Below are 25,992 nucleotides of genomic sequence, written 5' to 3' on the forward strand. Positions count from 1 at the left end.
GAGTCTCTCACTCACTTGACCAGTGAAGTATGAGGGTTTTTCTGCTATCCTTCAGACAGGAGCACATTAGAGAGCTGGGCTGGCTAGTGTCCCTGCTTCATGCTCTTAAATTATATGTTGATAGTTAATCTGGGCATTAGGTGGAAATGCTAGGATTGGAAAAGATAACTCTATTCTGTTGTTGATAATTAGAATAAATCTCTATTATCTTGCCAAAAAACTTCTGAGTGTTTTGCATTAGTACCCCATGTATTTGTCACTGCTTTAAGTATCTATATGATGATCATTTATGCTTAAGGGTTTATTGTGAACTTAAAAACTGTTTTTGCATGACAGGTCACAGTAATGAAAGGCAGTAGTAGGAATAAGGATCATTCGACAGAAGGAGAAGGAACTGGGAAGCGACCAAAAAGAAAGTGTCTTCAGTGGCATCCCCTGCTCGCCAAGAAACTCCTTGACTTCTCTGAAGAGGAGGAAGAAGAAGACGAAGAGGAAGATATTGATAAGGTAGACTTCATTGGAAGTAGGAGGGTCACATTCTCCCAGGCTGTGTTTCTGTTTTGTTTGCTTCTTGCCATTCTCTTTTGTGAACAAATGCAGCCAATTAAAAGAAATTATATTGTACCCATAAGGCTATAAAGGCAAGTGGCAAATAACACAGAGAAGTAAATTATCAGTCATGCTTTTAAAACCTTGCACTCATCTCTCTTTTTCAGAGTTAGACTGTAAGAGTTTTAACTGGGTTGTTTTAATGACATATCACACATCTCGATCTTGATTGCTCGAGGTCGGTTTTTGACTTTTTATTTTTTTTAATTGTTTATTTTAGACATGAAGTTAACCTGTGCTTGATACCTGCTTCTAGTGGCTCTGTGCACATATCAAGCTAATAGTTTTCTTTCTTTTTTTAAAGATTAAAAAAATACAAAGACTAAAAGTGAAAAAGAAGGAAAAAGCTCTCAACAATTTGTGCTATCTTTGCATGTGAAATACAACTTGGCTTGCCTTCCAGAATACTAAGAGCACATGTGGAATAATTTGTCTCTGGTTTGGCAATTAGTATTTTGATATTGTTCAATGGTGCTGGCCTTACCCTTTTTTCATAGGAACCTCACAATGTAGCACCTCACAAATGTACAGTTAGATTATATTCTGTAACAAGAAGTGGGAATGGGTTATGGAGACATGATGTTTGCATTGTGAATAATGTTCATATCTATCTGCATCTCCTTGATTCCTTCCTAAGCAGGAAGGGAGAGGTCAGTACTGAGGAGACTGCCTTGAGCCACATACTGATAAGGAAGAGTGACCTTGATAAGGATAAGGAGCAGCAAGGATGAGCCTGGTACTCTGGCAGCGCTTTCTATTAACCTTACGGGTCACTTCCACAATGTGGTATAAAATAGCAGTGTTGCAGTTAGGTAGGAGATGGTTTTCTGTCTCATACAGTAATTGGTTTCATTCAGTCAGAACTAGTCTTCTCTAGCATTGTGTCCCTTGTAGGATGATACTGTCAGTGGGGAGAGCATATTTTGGTAGTGTGTTCTGTTGAGATTTTGGCTCTGACTGGGCAACTGTGCAGTAGCTGCACTGCAGCCCAGCTCACAAGCTGAGTAGTGAACGGCAGGAAATGGGGAAACAGCTGTTACCTGTGCACTTTCCTTCCTGTTGCAAGCACGATTGATGTCCAAGGTAGCTCTGCTCACCCCATCCCCCTGAGCTGATTTCTAGGTCGTAGGAATGGGGTAGGAAGGATCTCCTCCCTCCGGTGCCTTTGGGACTGTTACTAGAGAATGGTCTTCAGCTTAGAAATCTGCTTCAATTGCAACTTGGAGTTTAAGTCTTGCAGAGAGCATGAATGAACCTTGGACCATCAGGTGAGGAGGTTCAATATAGAACTCCAGGTCTTCCAGACAGAACGAATGGCCTTTGGAGACAGCTATGTACGTCTCCCTCGTTCACACACAGCATACGCAGACTCTCGGTCTCCATGAGAAGCATCAATAACTGAGTTTACCTCCCTTCCCTTTCGGTTCTGTTAGGTGCCACTCCTTGGTGGTGACGGTTTAGAGCAGGATGCTGATGAAACTGAAGATGACGAGTCCTCGGAGCAGCGAGCTCGCCGACCTATGAATGCGTTTCTCTTGTTCTGCAAACGCCATCGCTCTCTGGTGCGAAAAGAACACCCTCGCCTTGATAACCGTGGCGCAACCAAGATCTTGGCAGATTGGTGGGCTGTTCTAGATCCAAAAGAAAAGCAGAAGTACACTGACATGGCCAAGGAGGTATGTTCTCTCTGAATGGTGGATGTAAAGGGAGTTCATTACACATGTGCCTGTCTTCTGTTTCTCTGTGTATTAAATGTTTTCTGTGGGGTCTTTCTCTTCCCTGAGTTCCTCAGCTTCCACAATGGGATTATGGTGCCCAGAGCTGCTGCTGTTCTTGCTTTGATTCACTTGTGCTTTGGATCAAAATGAAAAGAAATTGGTCTATGTACACAAACTAACCTGGCTTTAGTAGTCATTGGTACAAATACATGCACAGATATCACCTGTGGCCATTGAAAACAGTAAATTATACAGTTCAGCGTCAGCTGACTGTAGTGATGCTTAGCTCAAGCTGTGCATTTGCTATTGATAATACAGGTTGCTGTTATAATACAGGTGGACCAAACCAAAAGCATAGTCAACACACATAGTCCCTTTTTACCTTTGATGCTAAAGAATTTAAAAATTATTAGTGTTTCATGAAGTACTCTCCCTGTGTATTGTTAACCAGTTTCTGATAGAGCAACCTTTAGTGAGGCAAAGTCCAATACTTGAGTCAGAGAGCAATACGTAGTCAGAGCCCTTTAACTTGGGAGCTAGGAAAAGATACTTCACAAAGTATCTTTATGTCAACTTAAAATTTAAATGAGGCTTTTTAAGAAATAGCTTGTTTGGTAATCTGGCTGCAAGAAGGCTGTGGATATCAATAATAGAGTGAGAGACACACAGCTGGTTACTTAGGCTGATAACATCACCTTGAAACAGATCCTGTAATTACCTGTGTGATGTAGGTTGTGCGTAACCTTTGAATTCAATCTTAGAAAAAGTAATGGAGGACCACTGAGAAAGAAGAACATCTCTCTCATTTGTCAAGTAATGCTAGCACACTGCAAAAAGTACAGATAGCTGTGAAATGTTTGGGGAACTACTGTTTGTATGTGCTCTGTCACCCAAAGTTTGCTGCTGTCAACACCTGTATATAAGGTCTGGCTGTTCAGTAGTTTGTGTGAGCATGGAAGGGTCTGCAGGAAAAACAAAGTGTTCTGCGTGGCAGGTCCTTTCTGAAGCAGGGTCTGTAGTACCTCTCTAGTTCCTCATCTGTGACACAGTGTTGAGAGACACTCAAGTCTCAGCTTTGTCCAGACATTCCTGATTTGTTCTGCATTCCCACTTACAAACTAGCGATGCTTCTTGAAATGTGTGGGAAAAGGGCAATCAGGGGATCCAGTGCAGATACAGAGGAAGGAAAGATGAAAATGAAGAAATAATTTTTGGAAGAAGCAAACCTGATGTGACTGGTTTTCTTAGCCTTTTGTCTTCCTGAAGGAAACTCATTCATTAAGAAGGAAAATAATTGCAGAACTTGTGTATGAAGTGACAGATCCGCAACTATTAATCATATTGTTATAGAAATGATTGCTCCTGTAGTGATTTATTTATTTTTCTTGGCACGAAGAACAAATTGCATATTCAACATCAAAGCAAAACAATAAATCTAAGTAGTTTACATCATTACAACTGGTTCCAAGAATGTGTAGAAGAGAGATAGCGTATAATTTTTATTCTTTAAACAGTTGTATGTTACAACAATAATTAGCAGCTGTAATGTGCTATTGAATATATTTGGGCCTTCTTCACCAACACAGGGCTATTCTGTGTGTGTGGATCAGTTGCTTTGTTTTAACACTCACTTTTGTAGTTAACAGTTTTGTAGTTACTGCTGAGACTGTCAAAAAGATGTTAATGTCAACTCTAGTGCAAACCATTTATTAGTATTTTTCTTTTTCCTAAGGAGAACTAATTTAAAAGTCAAGAAGGTAAATGCCTTTGGAAGAACATAAAATTATTTTACCAATAATCTTCTGTTTGAGCACCTCTATGTATAAGCTCATTGAGGTTTCAAATATAGTGAATGAGCTTCTGTTACTTCAATATAGCTTTTTCAGTGCCCTTTGGATTCCAGTTTTCACCACATAGCCTCTAGCCACTGCCCTGGCAGAGCATTCATCTCCCAAAGGAGCCCATGGCCCTCTAGCTGATAAATACTCCAGGTAGAGCCAGAAATGTTCTGCCATTTGTTAGCATGTCCCTTCACTGAAGGGAAAATTATTTCTTGCCACGCATAAATATGCTTCAACATTTTTAGTTACTACAATAATAGCAGTAGTATGTTTTTTCTGTTAATACTTACAGGGCTTTCACTACAACTGCCCTCTTTGGGGACAGGGAATATTCAGCTGCCTTGGAAAATAGCCAGCAAGTTTATTATTGTTCAAGCCTTGTTTCCCTTGCTAGAAAACACTTCATTTAAAAATATGTCCTTGCATCTGTAGTATCCAGGGAGCTGGGATTTTTTGCTGTAGGGAGCAGCCTGATCAATCCAGGCTGCTGCCATTCAGTGGCAGAGCTGAGCTTTTCTCCCTGCCAGTGCTCGGCCAGTGGTTTCTCAGGTACCGCCAGCCTGACTGGGAGGGTGCTCTCCTTGCTCTGCTGCTACTTTGGCACCCACCAACGTTCTGGCTTGCTGGCTGAAGTCTGGCAAGTTCACTGGGTGAGGTATGGACTGTAATGTGTAATGCAAACCCTGTGTCCTTCAGGAGCAAAAAACAGAATGTAGGATTTTCTGGGGATTTTTGTTGTTGTTGTTGTTACTCCTCTGGGATTCCTGTTAACATTAAGTAGCCAGTTGGTGGGATTTAAGATTTAAGCATACATTTTAAGTTAAGCACGTGCTAACTGCTACCCTGAGGTGTAGCTGGAATCCACCTGTGAGCTCCTGTTCCCACCACACTGGAGTAAGCACATCTTTTTCTATTTGGTGATGAAAGCAACTTGGGGAGTCAGTCGCCCTGAAGTGCAGCACCTTTTTTAATCTCAGCTCTAAAGTGACACCAGTCCTACTGAGTAATGCATCCTTCCCCAGGCTCTCACAAAACAGAAATGATGTGATCCTGGTGGGTCCCTTCCAGCTCACAACCTTCTATGATTCTATGATATATCATCAATCCCACAAACGTACCGTGTGCTTTTTTTTTATCTCTCCTGGAATGTCAGGACATGACCCTGCCAGGCCATCCCTGCCACGCTGTGTGGGAACCAGAGGTGGTGTCTGTGCATTCCAGGTTAAGGACTTACCTTTGGGGTTTTTTATGTTTTGCTTTGGTTTGGGTTTTTTTAAGTGACTCTAGAGATGTCCCTAGGCTGGCTGTGTTAAGTTGGTTTACTGCACAGTTGGTCAAATGGAGGAAAACAGTAAACTCTGCTGTTGCCTGTGGCGTTTTCTCGTTACTGTGTAGCTCATTTAAGTTATCTTCTCATGATCTGACAAGAAGAATCCGTCACTTCATTTTAGGCCTTGGTCTAATAGTCACAAAAATAAATATTGAAACTCCTTCTGAGATTTGGATCAGGCCCCCATATGTGTTTTATAAAACTGCTTCTTGGCCACAGTTTAACTTTTTACATTTTCTTTTTCATTTATCTTGAGTGTTGAAACTCTGAAAGGGGCCAATGAGTCGTCCTCCCTCAGTTTGCTCCCTCCCCTTCAGAGAGCACAGTTAATGTTTGCTTCTTGGATTTGCAGAGGAAAAAATCCATTAATACACCACCTCACTTGAATTGCTCCTGTTGGAAACTGATTAAAGAGCTTATCACTGCCTCATCTCACAAACGGCACGCATTCTGGTTCTCATTTGATGGGCAGCGTCTTGGCTTGTCAAATTAGTCCATAGAATGATGGAGTTACTCAGAGCAGCAATGCTGATATGAAGACCTTATGCACCTCATCGCTAGCGATCCTGTGCTCTTCATTCTGCAGGCTGGAAGCCTGATTTGTGAGTGGGCTGTGGCTTTAACAATGGAAGGCAAAGCTGCTTCTCTGTGTATTTCCTTTCCGCCTCTTCCCTTATCCCCTCCCTTTCCCTTCCCTCCACCAAGCTATTTTTGTGGCATGCTGAGCTCCCAAACCAAACTGAGGGAAAGGGAAAAGAGGTGAGGTGAGAGGTGTCGCAGTCCTTTGGCTTGCAGATTTAATACGTACACCCTGTTCAGAAAATACAGCCTGTATGTGGGTCAGCGGTCCCTGCAGGTTTTTATTATTTATAGCCATTTCTATAAATACAGGACTTCACACAGTGGGTTTGCACGGTGCTGTGGTGCTTGTAAACTGAAATGTTCTTATCCTTGCTACGGTCTGGAGGTAGCAAGTGCCAGCTGAGAGGTTAAGATGGAAACGAAAGTAAGCGCTACGCATGTGATGGTGATCCTGCCACGAGGCATGCGGTTTATTGATCTGGGGAAACACTGCGGTGACCCTGTCAGAGGACAAGGTTTTCAGTGCTGTGTCTGTATTTGATACCCAAGGGATTTCTTTTCCCCCTCTGCGTGTGTTTCTGTGCAGGCATGCGCATGAAATGCAGGTGCTTCTCTGTGCAGTAACTGGGACTGATGACAGCTGGGTGGGTGGGAACATGTGTAATCACGGAAGAAACTTCCTGCAGTTGCCCTGCTCTGTTCTTCAGGATAAAACTGCTCTTTTGGTTGTTTGCCACCATCAAGAGCTACCTAGTGCGTAAGAAGGGACTGGGTTCCTTCTCCCTGAGGTGAGCACTGGTTCTCAGTGGGTAGGCTCCCACGGCAGCCAGCGCTGTACAGCCCTATCAGTTGTCAGGCAAACACTTGCCGCTGGAATGTGTGGCATGTTCCTCCGATTCACCCATTCACCTCCTTACCTAACAGCATTTTTAAAATACAGAAATGTGAGCTTGTTGTCGCTGTTAACATTCAGTAATCTTGGTTTTGGTCTGGTCGGCAAGATCCTTGGAAAACATCCCTGTTGCATTTTGTGAATAAAATAGGTCCCCATCCTTTTCCCTACCCCTCAAACTCTAGGATCCAGACCTTTTCCCCCACCCCCTCTTATGTAGTCTGGCTCCGTTCATTTTGCTGCCTCATACCAAGAATATAGCAAACAACTGACACTGCTGTGTGCTCAAGGCCAAATAAACTTTTAAATGGTCTCAGTTTATTTAATGCAGCTGTGCAGTGTGGAACATTTTGGAGGGAATACTGGGAAGATGTATCAAAAATTACTGGAAATGAGGTGATACTGGTAGTGGTTTATTTTTGGTGCCTGGTTTGGGAAATCATATACTCAAATATTCTAAAATACAGAACTATTAGAGAAAACTGAGTGTAAGGTAAGGATCATCATGCTGCATTTATTGCTAAATGTATATTTTCATTTCATTCAAACTAAAAAGTAAACAAAGATTGTACTGGCAAAAGAGTTTAAATAACTATCTCTGTTTCCCAGAGAGTGGGCATACAAGCATTGGGGAGCAGTTTGCAGGATCAGAACTTCGGCCTGCTCTGGGTGATAAACCCTCAGGAAAGATAAACCCCACTTTTTTAAATACAGCTTTACTTATCTTAGTATTTCTTCTTACTAGATTGTGTTGGCGGTCAGACTCTAAGCATATGATTAAACTGTTAAAAAATCAAGATATTTAAGGATTATTTACTGTATTAAATCCTCTTACACGCAGTGCACTCTATTGCCCTGTGGATAGTACAATCTTGTCACGACTGGTAATTTTCCTTTCTTTTCTAGTACAAGGATGCATTTATGAAAGCAAATCCAGGCTACAAGTGGTGCCCCACAACAAACAAACCGGTGAAAACTCCAACATCCACAGTTACAAACAGGAAAAAGATATGGGCCTTTGCATCCGATTCAGCAAAAGATTTACCAAGCCCAAGGAAAGTAACAAAAAGCGAAGAAATGCCACAACTTAACTTTGGGATGGCAGGTGAGATTTCCATCCACGTTACTCAGATGTAGCATCCTCATTTTGTTTGAGGATGCTGTGTTGAAATCGAACTGTGCTACCAGTTTTCTTTACTCCACATGGTACTGTAGTGCAAATACCTTTCATGTCCCAAATAAAGTTGCCAAGACTCTAGTTAAACACGCTGCATAACAAGTTCCTAAAATTTTTCTTCAGTGCATGATTGCTTTCAAGAGTCGAGTCAAGATATATGGCATCATAACCCCTATCCTATTTAGGGTCCAGATTTGATTGATTTTTAATTCTGGCTTATCTGCTGTTGGAGATTTTTATTTTCTAAACAAAAAGGAAAATGCTGATTGTGTGCATTCTTTTTCTCTTTCATACAGTATTGTACTATGTTTAGTAATTTTCTGTTTACAAAAATAATTCATGGGTGTCTATGAAGTGGAGATGTTAACGTTCTTGTGGATGAATGTACTGGTAGAGCTATCTTTTTGTATTTAAATCAAGAAGAGCATAATTTAATTTCACTTAAAATATGCTCTTTTGCCCATTACACCTTGAAGGGGTGGATTCTAACTTTTTAAACGTAAAAAAAAAAAAATCAGATTAAAAAAAAAAAAATCCTTTAATAAGTATAGGTGGAACGCCTGAACTGGTGAAAGGCAGATAATCTCTCACTGATACCACAAATAGCAGAACTGTTGTGATCATGACCTTGAAATACAGAGATGTTAATGTTAAATACTGGCAGCTTAAGTACTTAACAGTCAAGGTATAATTTTTTTTCCCCCCATCCCCCCTCCCCCCCCCCCCGCCCTCTCTTTTTTTATGGTTTAAAGTTTCTAATTTTATAAATACTGATGTATTTGAAAGTTTGCTGTATCCTATGTAGTTTATGACAAGTGTGTGACAGATAAGACTTTTCTTCTCAGAGAGGTTTTTAGCTGGAGAGTGGAAAATGGTTTTACAGAACAAGTGTAAAAGGATAAAAAGGGATAAAAAGGCATGTATACCTTTTTGCCAATGTAGTGGTATGAAAATGCCTGTAATGCAATTCCTCCTGGCTATGAAGGAATTGTGAAATGTGATAAAAATAAAGTTTTTCATGTGACATAGTTATGTTATATGGGAGACCAGTTCTAAAAATTGCAAGCCCCTTCAGCCCATTCTGCTTTTGCTATCAGAGGAGTAACTACTATGCTCCTTATAGGTTTATTGACTTAACACAAAGAACAAGTAACAGGTGTTGGTCTACCTGTCTGCCATCTCCCACCACTCTTGCTGGGCTATCCAAATGTCAAGTTTCTGAGAGAGATCTTGAATCAGAGCAGAGGACAAAGAACTTAAGAATTAATACAGAGAGATCGTGAATCAACACCTGTCAGAGCAGAGGACAAAGAACTTAAGAATTAATTAGAAACTAATCTAGTCCGTTGTTTCATCTATAGAGCCATTTGTTTCTGAAGCAGGCCCTCTTTTGTGCTACATGTGATTTAATTTTGTATTAATACTTTTTTTTTTAACTGCAGACTTGAGTCAATGAGCGTGTTAATTCATAGAGGTCTCACTCCAGTCCTCATGCCAGCAAAGACTGTCTATTTCTTGAGTATAACAATAGCTCATAAAATAAGGACAGCTTCTGACAGAGATGTTAGCAGCATCCAAATCATGACAAGTCTGCCATGCCAAATGGGTTACTCCTTTGTCACCTATGTACCACTTTGTGCTAAATACATTTTATTGTGATGTTCTCTCCTTGACTTCATGTTGACTTTGACTCCTGTATCCAGCACAACCTCTTTTAAAATCCAAGCTGCATACCAGCTGATGAACTAAAATGTAGCTAAACCACCTCAGAAACACTTTTACCTTTGAAATGCCACTGACTTGCACCTTCAAGGCAGATAGCTTCCACAGGACAGGGATTATATGATTCCAGAATCATTCCAGGAAATCTTTTTTACTTGTTGGTAGTTGTTAATCCTGTCTTAATTGCTTTTTACATATTACATTTCATTTTGGAAAATATTATATATAGAGAGTAAGATCTTCCTTTCTTTTTTTTAATTCCCACACAGACCATATCTCTCCTTTAATTTTGGCATTCCAGCAATAACCACCCCACTTTTAAGTCTCTCATGTTGACCTGTCTTTGTGTCAAGAACCTGAGGTGTGACACCAGCACTGGGCTTCTGACCTGCAGACCCATTAGTGATGTCCTTACTCATCCAGCCTGGAAGCTGTCATTGAGCAAGTCTTTCCTCATGACATGGCTCACCTGTGATCTTTCGTAGCATGTAGGGTGTAACATGACCTGTATCTACCCTCACAGCTACAGAGCTGAGTGAGTGACAGCTTTCCTATACAGTTGTGCAGGATTCCCAATACTTCCACATTTCTGCATCAGAATAAAATCATCTGAGCCAAAGAGCTTTTTAGCTCTTTAGTGAAGCAAAGGGTGGAAAAAAGACACTTCCTAGAGTAGGCAATATCCTGATAGATACACATTTTTGGGGGGTTTTAGACAGAAGCTTAATTCTGCACCTAGGTCGAAGTTAGTTGAAAGTGGTACCTGCTGGCTTTCTTCCTGCTTAGTTCTTCCTCAGTACCTTCTTTCCTCTGACTGAAAAATTGCGATGATGAACAAGCCAACCTGCTGCCTATCTAACCAGACCAATACTAACAAACTATATTGCTCCCACACAGGGAGATGGTTTTAAGTTTCATCAGTATTAAAAGCTATTGAGAAAGTCACAAATCTCCTCCTGTTCTCTAAGTCAAATGTGTATGCTGTTTTCTCACTACTGTTGATTTAACTGTAAATTGCTTTAAAATAGCACTTCAGATTCTTAATTCTTCATACCAGTAAGTTCTTAGTGCCATAAGAGAAACATTATTGTGCTGAGAAGGCACTATAAACATATGGCAGTGTTTGCATATGTACATTTTGTCTTCCCTTAAATGAAGTTATTCTGTAATTTGAAACCTTAGTAGAAGGATTTTTGGTTTTATCATGATCAGACATCTAAGCACCAGCCCTCTGCTACAGCTGCAGCATAAGTATGCACGTTCTTTAAGCACCAAATTAAACTTTCACTTTCCACTTAGCTGTCATTTTTTTTCCTTCCTTTTAATTTTTATATTTAAATAAACAGTTTAAGTATTTGCTTACTTGGGGAAAAAACAATCCTATCCTTGTCCTGTTATGATAAGTTACATATTTTGAAAGGCAGAAAGCTGAGACCACCAAGAAGATATTTAGAAGAAAGGGAAGAAATTTAGAGCCATAAACTGGGTGTTCTCCAGGAGGGGGAGGAAGACCACAGGTAACTAAAGTGAAGCACAGGAGAGCAGCTGGGAGCCATCAGCGTGATGTGGGCATAAGAAAGTTCTATACTGCAGTGTGTCAGGCAAAGTGTTTTCAGGAACTATGGAGAAGAGTTAATGCCATTGAGCAGAGCGTAGCTCATCTGACGTGGCTTCATGTACAAGAAAGGTGAACGTCGCCTGAAATGGTGAGAGGAGAGCTGCAGGGATCACTGGGACCATGGGACATGGACATGCTTGATGACCTTAGGAGATCTTGATTTGCTTCAGCTAGGAAAGCAAGTGGAAGAGTAGAGTGACTCCTGTAAATATGGAAAAGGGAAATACCATTTAGGGAGAACAGTTACTTAATCTTAAAGATATACACACCAGAAAAAATGTGTATCACCTGGCCCTGCGTAAATTTGAGCTGAAAACTGCAAGAAAGTTCTTAATGCTTAGGAGATTTGGGTTCTGCAACAACCTTCCAGTGGGAATAAAGGAAGTAGAAAGCAGCCAGCCGAGCCCTTTACTGTTTAATCTGGAGCTCAGTAAGTTTATGATGGACCTGGAAATCTCTTCCCATTTCTCCTTCCTCCAAATTAACTGCCTACTCAGGCATTATCTTTCAAGAAACTTGTTCACTTGTCACATCTTAATTGCTCTAACGTCCTCTTGTTTGAAGGACTGAATTGTTTCTGATCAAGTATTTTGATGGCAAAAAGTGCTGTGCTGACAGTATAGCTTCACTTTTGAATTGTGCTTAGGTACTTGCTGTACCTTCCCATTTTCTGTCTCCATTTCTTCAGCCACTTCTTGTTACTAGATCCTACACTTCTGATAATGACTTGTCGCTTTGTAGAAACTTAGCATCTTTTGTTCCTTTTTTTATTTAAAAGTAACAAAAAATCCCCCCACGCACCTTCTACCTGTTTATTATGGTACAGGAAAAAAATGAATTCCAGTTGAACATTGGGTTTGAAGCCAGATGCTATTTAAGCTGTGTTCTTAAGATAAGCCACTCTTCTGTCCTTGAGATAGTGGATGACAGTTTATTCTGCTTTCCTCTGCTTCTATTTACTGCTGTTTTAAGAAAGTATTGAAAAAAATGGACCCTGTGAATGTCAGTGTGAAGTGCTGTTTGAGGGAGAACTTTTGACAGCATCTGTGGTATTGAAGTAAACAGCACTAGTGAGTATTCCCATGAACTGGACCTTGATCATCTGTAGCAATAGATCCTTTGGAGGTTTACAGGTACAAGTTTGGCACGTGTCAGCTGAAGAGCTCAACAAATTCCTTGGCACTGCTCATGAGTGGGAATGGGCCAGGGGATTTCCCAGTGGACTTTTTTGGATGCAGCTATTCTGCCTTCAAATTTTGCACAACAAAAGGCAACCAAATGGACAAGGGTAATTGTGCTGGTTGGCCTCCATTCCAGGGTGTGATCCTAGGCACATGTAATTTATTGTTGTAAAGATGTTTTTTGTATAGTTTAGCGAAAGGAAATTGGAAAACACGAGTTCATGCTTAGTGAAACCTGGGGAAAGTTACTTATTTGTGGTGTCCCATTACTAAAGTTGGTGGCTCAGCAGCACAGCAAGGATAATGCTTCCCTTTCTCTCAACGTTGTGGCTGTTGTGTGAGACATTTGGGCAACAGACTGTCTCACTCTCTCTACATGACACTGTTAAATTGGGCCCCTGCATTGCTTCCAAGGCACACCCCCAAAATCAGACAATTCATCTTCATAATGATGAAGAGCAACCACTATTCTGAGTGGAAAAGCCACTGTTATGAGTAATGCATTGCCAGTGTTCATTGCCTTCACTTCTTGTTGTCATTTTTCGAGGTCCTGAAGTGTGAGAAGGCTGGAGGCAAGAAGCTGTCAGCATCAAACACTTGGAGAAAGAACATTTGTATCTCCATTTTACTTTCCTCAATTATGTATTGTATTGGCAGGGCAACAAGTAGGCAGGCAGCTTGCCTGGCCAGTGCCTGCACTGTGCTGGCACAGAAGATCAAGCACTTCATGCTTCAGAGCTGTCAGGCTGGCACTTTTCACCACTAAATACAGCTCTAAATTAAAGCAAAATGAAAATATAAATTTTCCTTCAGAGCTTGATCATGTAATTTTGTTCCATCCTTTTACTTGTTCAGTGGCTAAGGGAGGGAACCACTCCCTCAGTAGGAGCATCCATTGAGTTATGAACATGTGCAGTATTAGAGCATCTTTGTGTATATTTATGCATGAGATCATTACAGTTGCTGTTTTAAAGATACCCATCTCTGTAGTACATAAAACCTTTGGCAGTAAAATTGTAAATCCACGCAATGGGGTGTTAAGCACACAAATCCAATTAAATCCTTCAAACAGCTTTGAAAGCCTCTCCCAGAGGGTACAGAAATGGTTATTTGTGATTCTCTTGAACTGCCTTTTATGGCAACTCGCTTAGAGTGTCTGTGACAAGTACTCTTCTGGGGGTTTAATGTTGCAAATGGTAGGTTCTTTAAACAAGCAAATGAATAAACTTAAGACTTGGTTATACTCTTTTTAACAGATCCTACACAGATGGGAGGCCTGAGTATGCTGCTTCTAGCAGGGGAACACGCCCTGACTGCACAAGAGGTAAGGAGCTCTCTTCTATCCCTTACTGTGAGCCCTCAGTTTAAAAAGAGCTCTGAAGAGGAATATTTGACCAATGGGAAATGAAATGTAAGATACATCTTGGGTAACCTCAGGTGGAACTGAAGGGTGAGCCCTGTGATAAGAGTCTTGTATCCCAACTGTGAACATAGAGATTGGGCCTCGTTTTTATATCAGTTCAGTATTAACTCTGCTGATTGAATATTTGATCAAACCAGGCAAGTCTGCGCCGTGAGAGGATATTGTCACAGGTAGAAGGTGAAATACAGTGACTGTGTTAGCAAATGGGTGGTTTGCAAGCCCTTTTGGGCAAGGATTTCATATGCTTCTGTAATGCCTCACACAACTGTGGCCTTGGCACTAATAGTAAAATTAATACCTATGGAAATTATTTTCCATACACTCGAGGTCATTGTATATGCATTCTGAAACCATTCAAGTGCTAACAGGTAATCAAAGTATTGCAGTCTACTCCTATTCACTAAGTCTTTCTGTCTGTAAAGTTGTTTGTAGTTCAGTAGCCATCACAAACATTTTGTTTTTACGAAGAAGTCTAGTAGATAAAAGTGATCCTGCATATCTCCAGTAGTGCAGAGACCTCTGGTCTTTCTTTAGACTGATTTCTATTCATGATTTATTTTTTGCTGCAGCTTTGAAAATTGTTCAGAAGGTGGCTTGTATGTTGGGTAAAATAGGTAGTCACTGCCTGGAAAGAAGAGCAGTGGAAGTGAGGAGGGTTTCTTTTCTCTTTTTTTTGTTGTTACTGGGAATAAAAGCCATAATTAACAATATGTGATACTCCCAAATGCAAAATGTCTAGTGTATTTGAGATGGTTTGCTCCTGTACTGCCAAGACTCCTCAAAGCTCTGCAGACCAGTTTGAGCACTGGAAGTCTTTGTGCAGATGTGGGTACTGGCTTTCTGGGCTGCAGCATGACAAGTAAGAAACACTAGAGTTAGATTGGCAGAGAAGTGAAAAGAAATGGATTATTTTGTGCTAAAATGAGAATGTCCTGTCGTTTCCAAACTCTGAATCTCTTTGCTTGGAGTTTAAAAACTGTCTTTACTATGCTGTTATGTTTAAGTGAGGGGGAAGGTGTATTGTAGTCACAGATACTCAGTTCCATTAAGAAGCATCTTTGCTATGACCTTGTGAGTTGAGCTTTCTTGATTTTACATGAAAAGTGCCTCAAGTAGTACGATTTCAGATGGCTGTGAAGGAATAAAATCTACATGTGGATTTAGAGACAAATCAAAAAGGATTTTATATGATTCATTTAGTATATGAACATTTTTTTAATCAGGACTTTATTTTTTTTGAGCAAAAGACTCATTTCCCATGCACCTACATAAACCCCATTTTTTTCTGATAGAAGCCTACAATATGGCTTGTGATGTAGTTTTTACTTTATGTATGAGCTATACTGTGCTATGCTCTTTTGGACCCATAGTCTTCTTTTGAAACCTGTCCCTCCTCATCAAAGAGGCAAGCTATATAATCTGCTTTCCCCCAAAATGTAGAGGAAAATGATTGCCATAAATACAGCCTGAACAAAACTAGTTGAGGGATTGTTGGCTGTTGTTAGAATCATGATGTGCCAGCAGTTAGTCCATACTTATTAATGAGTTACTGTATTTTAATTGTCCTATGCTATCTGAGAAGCAGGTGAGTGTTAGAGCACTTTCCCAGGGAACAAAAGTGCACATCTCAGATTCTTTCAGAGGGTCCCCTGTGTAAAATACATCCTCCAGAACAATCTGGGTGCTTGGTATTCTCAAAGGGACCCAAAGGGATGAAGTTCAGTCCTCCTGACTGCGTGTCAGCACGAATTAAGTCTCTAGTTGTGTTTCTGTGCACTGGGAAACTTCCTCAGTTTTTTTGCGTGGCAGCCCTAGCGTGTCTTCTGTTTTCCTTTGTTTCCTTTTGATTCAGCGTTTTCGTGGTGATTAAACCCAGAACAAATATTTCTTAGGCTTGTCTTTCCCCAAATGCAGTGAAGACCCTTAACCTATTTAGACTTGGATAACTGAACAGCACTCCTGGCTTCCCATCTTCTGGCATGTGGACAGAGGAGACATAAGATGTTCATCTTTGCATGCCTATGGGACAACCTCTGCTTGGATTTCCATGCTTATGCTTGAAAACAGTTTCATGCTCAAACCATTGTTTGGGAGGTTAGCAGAACATGTTAGGAGGTGGTATGACAGGCTCGCTAAGAAGCTGAAGAATTCATTGTAGAATTGGTAAGCTGCTTTCCTCTTCAGTGGAGAGGGCTTAGTTGTGTTGTGTTAGAGTTGGTGTTGACATGAGGGAGGATTTGGTGTACTGAGGTGACTGCTGAGGTATTGTCAGTGAAGAGGTTCAGAAGTTGCTTAACTGTGGAAAATATAGGTGTTGTTTTTATATGCATCTAAGTATATGTTGCATATCTAAAACCCTGGCATTTCTACTTTTTTAAAAACAAGGACAGATGCAGTGTCATTTTTAAAAGAATGCTGTAATGACATTGTGTAGTCTTCGTTATCTATAACCATGCGTGTGTACATGTAAGATACATGTGCATATATATGGTTCTTAAACTGGGGGACTGCCAGACATAAGATTACCTGTCAACGTGCAGTGTGACTGCTTGTGCATGTGTGTGATTACGCAGACTTGAGTGGCCTTGTAAGCATAGGTCTTAAATACCATTATCACCTTAAAAATAGCTAATAGAAAGGAGGTGCAGTGCTGGCATAGTTTGCTCAGAACTTGGGAGAAGATGAGGGAAATTATATTTAAGAGGTCTGCTAATCCCACATAAATGCATTCAATGCCCACTGATTTTCTGTCAAGTGTATGTTAAATGGATATAGATATATATATATATATATATAGGGACTGGTTAAGGCAGGTGTTTAGCCTTCAAGTTGTCGGAAGCCTAGACATCAGGTAATGAACAGGCATCAGCAGGAGGATGGGAGGGGGCACAACAGCAGTGTTTACAAAATTGCCTTGAGCCTTCAGTCACCATCTCGGTGTGTCACCAACTATGTTCCTGTTTTTGTAATTTTTTCAGTAGACCAGAGAGTTTTTTTAGAGTGTCAGTACATGATTGATTTCCAAGCAACAGCTGGAGTGAGTAAGCAGATAGACAGGAGAAGCTACAGGCTTTACCAGCAGTAAGTGAAAGACTTGGATATGCAGTGAGTTCCCACCTGGCTTTTGGGTCTTTCCATCAGTTCCACAAGCCTGGTATGTGTATATGAGCATATTTTGTTGAGCAGAAATGCCAGACGGATCTGCTCCAACTACTCTCCTTGTGCCTAGGCAAAGCCTGGTCCTCGCAGCGGGGTTGTTAGCAGAAAGGCTGAAACTGAGTGAGGAGTGCTCCTTGCTTGCCCGCTCCTTCCTCCCTGCAGGTCTCCTTGACTTGCCCATCAGGGCCTTTGCTTGCCTTACAGCAGCATCTAGTGGCCTGTCTGGATGTTACTGCCCAGAAATCCCAGAATTTGTTATGTTGTCCAAAACCTGGCTCTTCTACCAGTTTCCCACCTTGCCACTGCCCGGCACATCAGGACAGTGTTGAAACCTGGCATCAGTCGGTGCAGAAGGTGAACCAAGGGGCCATCCTTCACCTTCATTCGAGGTGATCCATTTTAGAGCAGGTTATGGTCACCTGCAGGGAAAAGGGAGGCACTGAGGCGTTATCCTTGCGATTTTCTTCTCTTTGAGAGCAAAAGGTTGTCATGCATGAAATGTCAGGTCTGCACAGGGCAGTATTGCCCAGGGTGTAAATTAGAAGTGAAAAATCTCTCAGTGCAGCTGAGGGTAAGCCAGGGAGAGGAGAAGAAATGAGAAGATCTTAAGGACATTTTCTTATGGCAGGAAATGAGACATATACAGTGGCACTATCTGTACGTCCATTCCCTCCAGTAATTATTTTAACGCTTTGATCAGGTTCAGCCTGGCAGAGGTTAGGAATCCAGGAAATAATACATTTCACACAAGTTAGGAATGTGTGTGGAGCAAGAGGAGAAGGAAACAAGCTCAAATTAGTGCTTCTGTCCAGCAAAAGCAGTAACATTAGCTTTTTAAAGATAACGGAAATCAACAGGAAAAGTGTGGTTGTTCTAAGCTCCGCGTTGCTGGGCAGCAGCAGCCTGTCCCGTACACACAGAGCTGTTTGTGCTGTGACAGCTCGGGCGTGTGTTTGCACACTCACGTGGAGCTGCCCCCAGGTAGGCAGAGGAAGCTGCGAAGCCAGGGGCTCCGTTACGGCGGGTGGGCAGAGTTCAGGCTTGCGTGGCCCTGCATCGCCTGCCTCGGGGAGCAGGAAGGTTTCACATGCCATCCTCCTTCACATCGCTGCTGAGGAAAGTCGTGCCCTTTCGTACAGCACGTTGAATGGGCTCCACTTGCCAACAAACTGCTTCAGTAGGCACCACAAACTAAGCTAGGTAAGGCATCTGGTTGAACTGCAGAAAATTTAAGTTGTATGGAGAACCAAATCCCAAATTTGCTTATTCCTGAGAGAATCCCACCTGCGAAGTGGCCAGAAATGTCCATATGAGCGCTGAACACGCAAGCAGCATCCTTACATATTTCACACCAGTGCAGAGGCTCAGACCCTCAGGTCACTCAACAGCAGCAAGGTCAGTATGCATCCCTGGTACAATCCACACCACTGCTGAGGCACGGGCATCTTAAACAGATCATCCAGAAACATGAGAAAAGCAGTAATAGACTTTCCATCAGTAAAAGCAGTAACACAAACAACTGAAAAAGGAAAAGACAGGCATTAAAAATACATTTTTTGTAACCCTTTGGGTTGGTATACACTCCCATAGTACCCCAATTAAACATCCTGCTTGGTGCTTAATAAATAAAATGGAAGCACAGATCATAGAAGGCACTATTACTGCTTGGTTTGATGGCAGGGAAGAAACAAGTTCAACTGCATATGTAAGCAAACTGCGGTGTGGTATAGTTCCCTTTGGCCTGTGGGCTGCTACACTTGGGTCTAGTGTTTCCAGGGGTGTCTGGGTAGCAGATGCCTGAAACAAAATGCCACTGGTCTCGGTGCATAAGCGCCTGAGACAAAGAGCAGCAGGAGCATCAGTACAAACTGCGTGTGCTGCAGGCCTGGCTAGTCTGGGGTGCTTTGTGCTTACGGGCAACAGATGCAGTTGCTAGCTAAATCTCATGTGTGCATTCACTGATAAATGCTATTGTCATACTTGTTTTGGTAATAAATAAGAAAAAAAACCATACATTTCATAGAATCATAGAATGGTTTGGATTGGAAGAGACCTTAAAGATCATCTAGTTCCATCAGCAGGGACACCTTCCCCTAGACCAGGTTGCTCAAAGCCTCATCCAGCCTGGCCTTGAACACTTCCAGGAAGGGGGCATCCACAACTTCCTTGGGCAACCTGTTCCAGTGTCTGACCATCCTCACAGTGAAGAACTTCTTCCTAATATCTAATCTAAACCTGCCCTCTTTCAGTTTAAACCCATTTCCCCTTGTTTTGTCATTAACTATTTGAATTGAAATGTTTGAAATAACCTGAAATTTCATTAAAAATTAAAAATTGTTAAGGATAAAAAGTCCATCCTATTACTTATCTTCCTAAAATCCCTCAAAGCCTCCTTCTCTTCGTTTCCTGTAAGCCACGTCACATACGTTATTTTATACTAACTGTACCTCATGCTTCTTCTATAGCAGTCACACATGTAAATCTTTTACATTTAAATGTGACACCTAAGGAATGTATCATATTTGATACAATTCCTTTACAGAACGATGCTTGATTAACACATTTCAGGCTGATCAGAACAAGACAGCTAAGGTCTGTGTTAATTTGAATAAGGCTGTTGTTTTTGAACAGTCATTTCTTTGTATTTTGATTTCAGAAGTTATGACTCTGGCACTGCTTCTCATAAACACCCCTAAATGCATGTTTAGGTACATTATTTGAGCATCATTAGGCTTGTGGTACCCTTAACTACTTATTTTCATGCTGTTAGGTGATTGGGGATTATTTTTCTAAAATACATTTCTGTCACTTAGCAACCCTCAGTGTCTCCAAAAAAATTTTTTGTAGCTTCTAAGTAATTTTTGCATTCAGAATGAGAGTACAAATTACAGATATAGCAATGTTGATAGCATCATCAATACAAAGTATTTCTGTGTGTAGCCCAATATCACAAGTTTAGTATTTTGTTGCATAGAATTCTTTTGCAAAATTTGGAATTCTAAAAGAAAAAAAAAATCGCTGGTATTTTTGTGGTCTTTCTTCTTAGGTGATTTTCAAATGCATTAAAATAGGTGCTAAAGTACGTTTTCACCTATCAATTTGACTTAACCTGTCCAAGACTGTCAAACATTAGATTGCTCATCTTTTAAAAACTGCTTCTTGTTACCACTGCCTGGTATTTAATTTTGCTCACTATTGTTCTTAGCTTTAAAGAAGCACTTTTGAGGTCTTACTCAGCACACTCCTTGTTGCAGGTTTCCTCGAATACTTGCCTATCTGATGCAACTAATTCCACAGAAGCCTGTCAGAAGTCATCATTGTTCCAGTTAGCAGAGGTGAGTTTCTTTAAAAAAGGGTTGTCTTCCCCAGTGTTTCTTTTTAAGAAGCATCTGATGTTCAGCTAAAAGAGAAATCAAAAATCTTTAATTAAAATTCATGTTTTTATTTGTTCCTTCTTTTTGAGTTTATGGTACTGGATCATTTATCAGCTAGATAAACTTAAAGTGTAGGAGAGTGTGTTTAGGAACATGTGGCAACCCTAGTGTGGTAACAGAGCTGTGGTTTGAGCAGTAATTTAGAGAAGTGTCATTCCTGCACTTAGTTTTAAACTAGAGTCTTACTAACTAAAGTTCTAACATGTATATTTGGATGTTACATTATGTTCTTTATCTGTCGTGGCTGCTTTAGTTGCTGACTCCATCAAAAATAAACTAATTCTGGAATTACCAAAATGTTATTCTCTTCTATAACCACCAAATAGCTCTATGCAACTATGCTTTAGTTTTGCAATGTACAACATTTTTGTAACATATTTCCAGTTCTTGCTGGAAGTGCAACTGTGATGTTGTTTTATTTTGGGGGTCTTCTTTGAGGTTTTTTGTTTTGTTTTGTTTTGTTTTTAAGTATACACTATTTCGTCCAAGTTTTAATGCATTTCATTGACATAAATAAAGCATGACAAGAATGAGAATGCAAAGAATCCTGCTCCTGTGTAAGCATCACTTGCTTGTTTATATCTTTCTAACTTTTGAAATGGTCATGATCAAGTGACATATAAATATTTAGCTGTATAAATATGGATAGTGCAGGATGCTGGGTGGTGTTTGAGTACGTACATATGGAAAGAAATTTTGTCATAACAGGGGCTTCTTTTTATTACCTGTTTTCACACCAGCTGTGAATCTGGCTCCTGTGTTTCTAATACTGTGTGCACCTTCACACTTCTCCCTAAATGTCATCACTTACAGACCAGCTACGTTGCAAATCTCACACACAGAAAATGTGATTAGTTTTGTTTTGGTTTTTGTTTTAACATCAACCCACAAGACCCTGAGTTCCAACTCAAGTAGTAGTAGGCAGCAATCGTGTTGGATGCTGCAAGATACGCTCTTTCTCTAAGGGCTTGTGACTGCTGGCTTTTCCTTGTCCATCAAAGAAGTTGTTCAGTGGGTGCCAGGAAACAAGCTCACCTGCACCACTAAAACATGTAATTTAGAAGTAGCTCACTGATGGTCAGTAATTAGAAATGCATATTAGCTAGTCTTAATTTTCAAGGATGTTAAACAGCCTGTAGTAAGTCTGCATCTAACCAGCATGTGGTAGATATGTCTATCAATGGCAAAATGATTTGTACCAAGGCCTACCAACATTAATCACAGGTGTCATTTGCAACAAAAATAACTGGCACAAGTTAAACAGTGTAAAGTACAGTTCCCTTGGTGTCTGGGTTGGATCTGGTATCTCTTCTTAAAGTACCTGCACTTGTGTCCCTCTCCACACTTAGCTTCCATGCTAAGTAGCAATTGATGCTCCATCAGCACCAGCATTTTGCAGTCTCAGGTCTTTCACTGAACTGTGAAACACAATATAGTGTTAAGTTTTTGCTGCTAACCCTCTTTTTGACATATCAGCGGGCAAATAAAAGCCCCTCAAAAAAGTCATAGCCTATTTTATTGATCCTAGGAAAGATTTTTCTGTGGGAAAAATAATTCCAGATCCCTGTTTCATGGCTCGTCCATTTATGTCTCTCCAGCAAAGCAGATACTATTCTTTGTACAGGTGTGCTGGGACTCATTTGCATGTTCTTAGGTACTGAGAGTCTGTATGATAGGTCAGAAGTTTAGCATGTTGAAGTTTGATGTTGAAACTGAAGAGTTAGGTGATACAAAAATAATTCTTTTCCTGACAGATCTCTTCAAACACATCACAGCCTGGAGTCCTGGGAGCTGTAAAACAAACTGAGGAGTCTGCATTGTTTCAGTTTGCTGAGGTATAATGGCTGAAATATGGTGGGGGAGGATGGGAGGAAGCAAGGAAACAGTAAGAGTTGTCACTGAATGGCTAAGCACCCTGTCTCATAAGGGATTCCCATCACTAGATGTTTATCTTCATGCCAGCATTGTTTTAAGAAAATGGTGGGGGGAATAACCAGTGATTTGAAGATATGTTGGCCAGTTCTACCAGCTGTAGCATGCACAAAAGATACTGGGCTTGTGAACATGACCTGGCCTCTCATACCAGAGGATTTTTATTTCATCTAGGAAAAAAACAAATAAAAGATATTCTGAAACTACACTATGCACTGGCTGTGGAAGAGGCTGCAGCAGTGCAAAATGGCAACACTTGTAGAGGCAGGAATCCTTTGGAAAATAAACTTGCAGGTCAAAGGAAGCTCATCAAAACAGCTACAGGGATACTATTATCATTAGGTGGTGACTTATAAAGCCTGTAAGTTACCTGCCAGTATGTCAGCTATCCTTCTTCCTTTACGTATTGAAGATTTTGAGTTCTTAAATATGACTTTTAAGAATTTCTTCTCCCTGTGTGTTTAATGTGCCTCCATGAATTGACTTTCCACGCTTTCCTCTTGCCCATCTGGGGGAGTCTGTTACTGCTTGCAGAATCAGATACACTAAAGATATACTCAGGATGTGTCTTCAGACAGGGAATGGAGCTGGTGCTATCATGGAAGAGCAAAATGGGATTAAAAGATACCCTGTTCATTATTCCATGTGCTTGCAGAGGTTTGACTACATACAACATGCTTCTTTCTGTTAAATGTGAAGCTAATTGTGTATACTGTGTATTTTCGGCTTGGCTAGGATGGGCCTTGATGTATTTCTTCAGAGGTCCAATTAAAAAGCAATTCACGGGTTCAGGTGTCATAAAATACCTGACTATAAACCAGCCCTATAACAGATACAATAAAATTAATGTCTCTAATCATGAAGATGTTTTCATATATGCCACCTTTTTTTTTAAGCTACAAGTTAATTTGGAAAGTTCTTTTGAGAAAATTAGTGGAATTGAGCAGGATGAAGACATGGGCTGAAGCCAACCTTTTAAACCAAGTAAAAGCTACCACCTGGAGAACACTTCTTGTGAATTTTATTGCTAAATATGGCATGAGTGAATCCACTAACTTAGTTTCAAAAATCTTAGCCATCTTAAATTTTAATTAAACAGCAATTTTGGTTATCTGCAGAGTGGAACAAGGTATGAATTACCTTTAGTACAGCATTTCCAAATTGTCATGTAAAACCTGACTTAGCCATACTATTCAAAATTTCACAGAACCTAAAATCATTTCCTCTCCTAATTGAACAAACAACAGAATTACAAACCTGAAATTGTCATATGGATGTGACAGTGCATTGAGTTGCATATCACTATGCTGAGCCAGCTCATTTGACACGTTGGAGTGCATGTATGAATCATCAAATGTTAGGTAGAAGAGGTGCTTAGAAATTTAATTAGGAGCTGGAGAGGACAGTTTTAAAGTCAGGGTTAATTTCTTTTTATTTTCTTTCCTTTCTTTTTTTTGGTAAAAATATATAAATGTGTGTGCAGTCTGGAGGGAGTTTGTTTTTTCAGTGTCTGGAAATAAGGAACAGAAATCTGGAAAAGTAAAAACCAACCAAAAAAAAAAAAAAAAAAAAGCCTTGTTGGCCATGGTTATTCCTCCTGTGTTGTACTGTTGTTCTGAAGTGTTAATGGCAGTGACTAACATCTTGTTTTCTCGATAGCAGTAGAGAAATGGCATTTCTTTAAGACTGCAGCCTGATTTCATTTTGGTTTTTCCAGGGGAAACTATTGAGCATGCTACAGAACCTCTTCAAGCTTTCTCCCCCTGCTGCTATTAAAGCTACTTGTGCTCTTTCAAATATAAGGGCTTTCATTTGCACAGGGTGTCTTTGTCAAGTTTGGCAAAAATCCCATTCCTTACTGTGCGACTTCTTACTGGGTCCTGTCTATATGAGCCCATTACTGCATTTAGTAAGCTAAATTATACTAAGCAATTTGCAGTAGGCTGCTGTCAGCAACGTACAGTGCTACAAAAGAAAAGAGAGAGGGAGAGAAAGTAGTTATTTAACCAGTAGCCAAGTAGACCTGTGAAGAAATGTGAAATGTGCTGTGGTCTGATGTGCCTGGAGACTTTTGGCAGCTGTCCCAGCTCAGTTTTGGTTCTGGCTGGGTGTTCTTCATATGTTCCCTTTCTCTTCTCCGCCTTTGCGGCAGGGTGAGTAAGAGTGCCTCTTTGTGAAGACAGCAATCCCATTGAGTAGATTTGTCATTTAAAATGGACACCTTTACCCCAGGAGTACAAGTGCCCTGTCACTCAGAAAGTGGTCATTATATCTTAGATGTAGCATGGGATTCTTTATTCTTTACAGCCTCAGTTAGCCTTTGATCTGGTTGTCTGTCCCAAATGCTGTAGTCTTCAATTAAAGCTGTTGAGGATATGGCAAATGAGGCCTGCTGAGCGACTTGCCACAGGAGATAATGAAAATCCCAGGAGTAAGACTTCATTGGGTCCTGCCGGTGCACAGGCAAGTGCCTCGGAGGTCTTCAAAGATTATGTGATGTCCTTGTAAGAATTTTTTGAAATTTAGAGTGTTGCCAAGTTATTATCTTGGCTTTCTCATTTTGCTCTTTCTCATTTTGCTCTGACTTTCTCATTCCACTCTGATCTTGGAAATACTTGGCTCTACTTTTGTCCTTCTCAGGAAGGACATCCCTTTATGGAAAGCCATTCTAGAGTGGCCAGTGATTTCTAAGCAGTGGACTGTCTTCCGTAGCACGGTAGCTGTTTGCAGGCTGCCTGCTCACATGGGCTGCTTGCTGCCGTCCCCTTTGCCACGTGAGGGAAGCAGCAGATGGGACCCCTTGCTCTCTTGGTCTTACTGGATATGTGTTTGGCAAACGTGAACAGATGGTGATGACTGCTTCAGAGAAAAGAAACACAAGTACCTCTTAGATTTACTTAGCTAAACTCTCATCGGTTATTAAACAAAGAAAATGCTTCCTGAGAGTGGAAGCAATAAAATTGATAGTTTATCCGTCTTAAAAACAAAATAAAGCCAAAACCCAAAAACTCTTCAATGTCAGCTGCTTTCCTGAAGTTTTTCTGTGGGTGATTTAATCTAAAAAGCAATCCTAACAAGGTGGAATTTTCTTTGTTAGTCTAGTAGGTTACTATCATTTAAGAAAAATGTATGTTTGAGGATGATTGTGTCCCCGCTGCATTCTCACATACTCATATTGAGCGGGCTTTCGAGCTGCCCTTTCTCTTTATTTCTGTGCTGAACAGAAGGTTTGAATCCAAAACTTTTAGTCAAAATGCCGTGAAATTGAGAGTCTTGAGAGCTGGTCAGTATCTTCTCTTCCAGCCTTCCCTTAGATAAAGTTGTAATCTTCCCAGGTAAAGCCGTTATGTAAAATAGACAAACAGGTTTGCTGT

At 40.6% G+C, this 25,992-nt stretch overlaps 1 protein-coding gene across 1 annotated transcript in view; it reads left to right on the top strand.

The window, feature by feature from the left end:
• Positions 1-345: 345 nt before the first annotated feature.
• Positions 346-25,992, top strand: part of BBX (BBX high mobility group box domain containing) — a 58,435-nt gene continuing 32,788 nt past the window's right edge. Inside the window, exons 1-6 of the mRNA XM_010168509.1 lie at positions 346-507; positions 2,043-2,285; positions 7,879-8,077; positions 13,927-13,994; positions 20,507-20,587; positions 22,441-22,521. Coding sequence (XP_010166811.1) covers positions 346-507; positions 2,043-2,285; positions 7,879-8,077; positions 13,927-13,994; positions 20,507-20,587; positions 22,441-22,521 — 834 coding nt within the window. The remainder of the gene's footprint in view (positions 508-2,042; positions 2,286-7,878; positions 8,078-13,926; positions 13,995-20,506; positions 20,588-22,440; positions 22,522-25,992) is intronic.

Source organism: Antrostomus carolinensis, unplaced genomic scaffold (assembly GCF_000700745.2).
Source record: "Antrostomus carolinensis isolate BGI_N321 unplaced genomic scaffold, ASM70074v2 scaffold15615, whole genome shotgun sequence".
Lineage (NCBI taxonomy): Eukaryota > Metazoa > Chordata > Aves > Caprimulgiformes > Caprimulgidae > Antrostomus > Antrostomus carolinensis.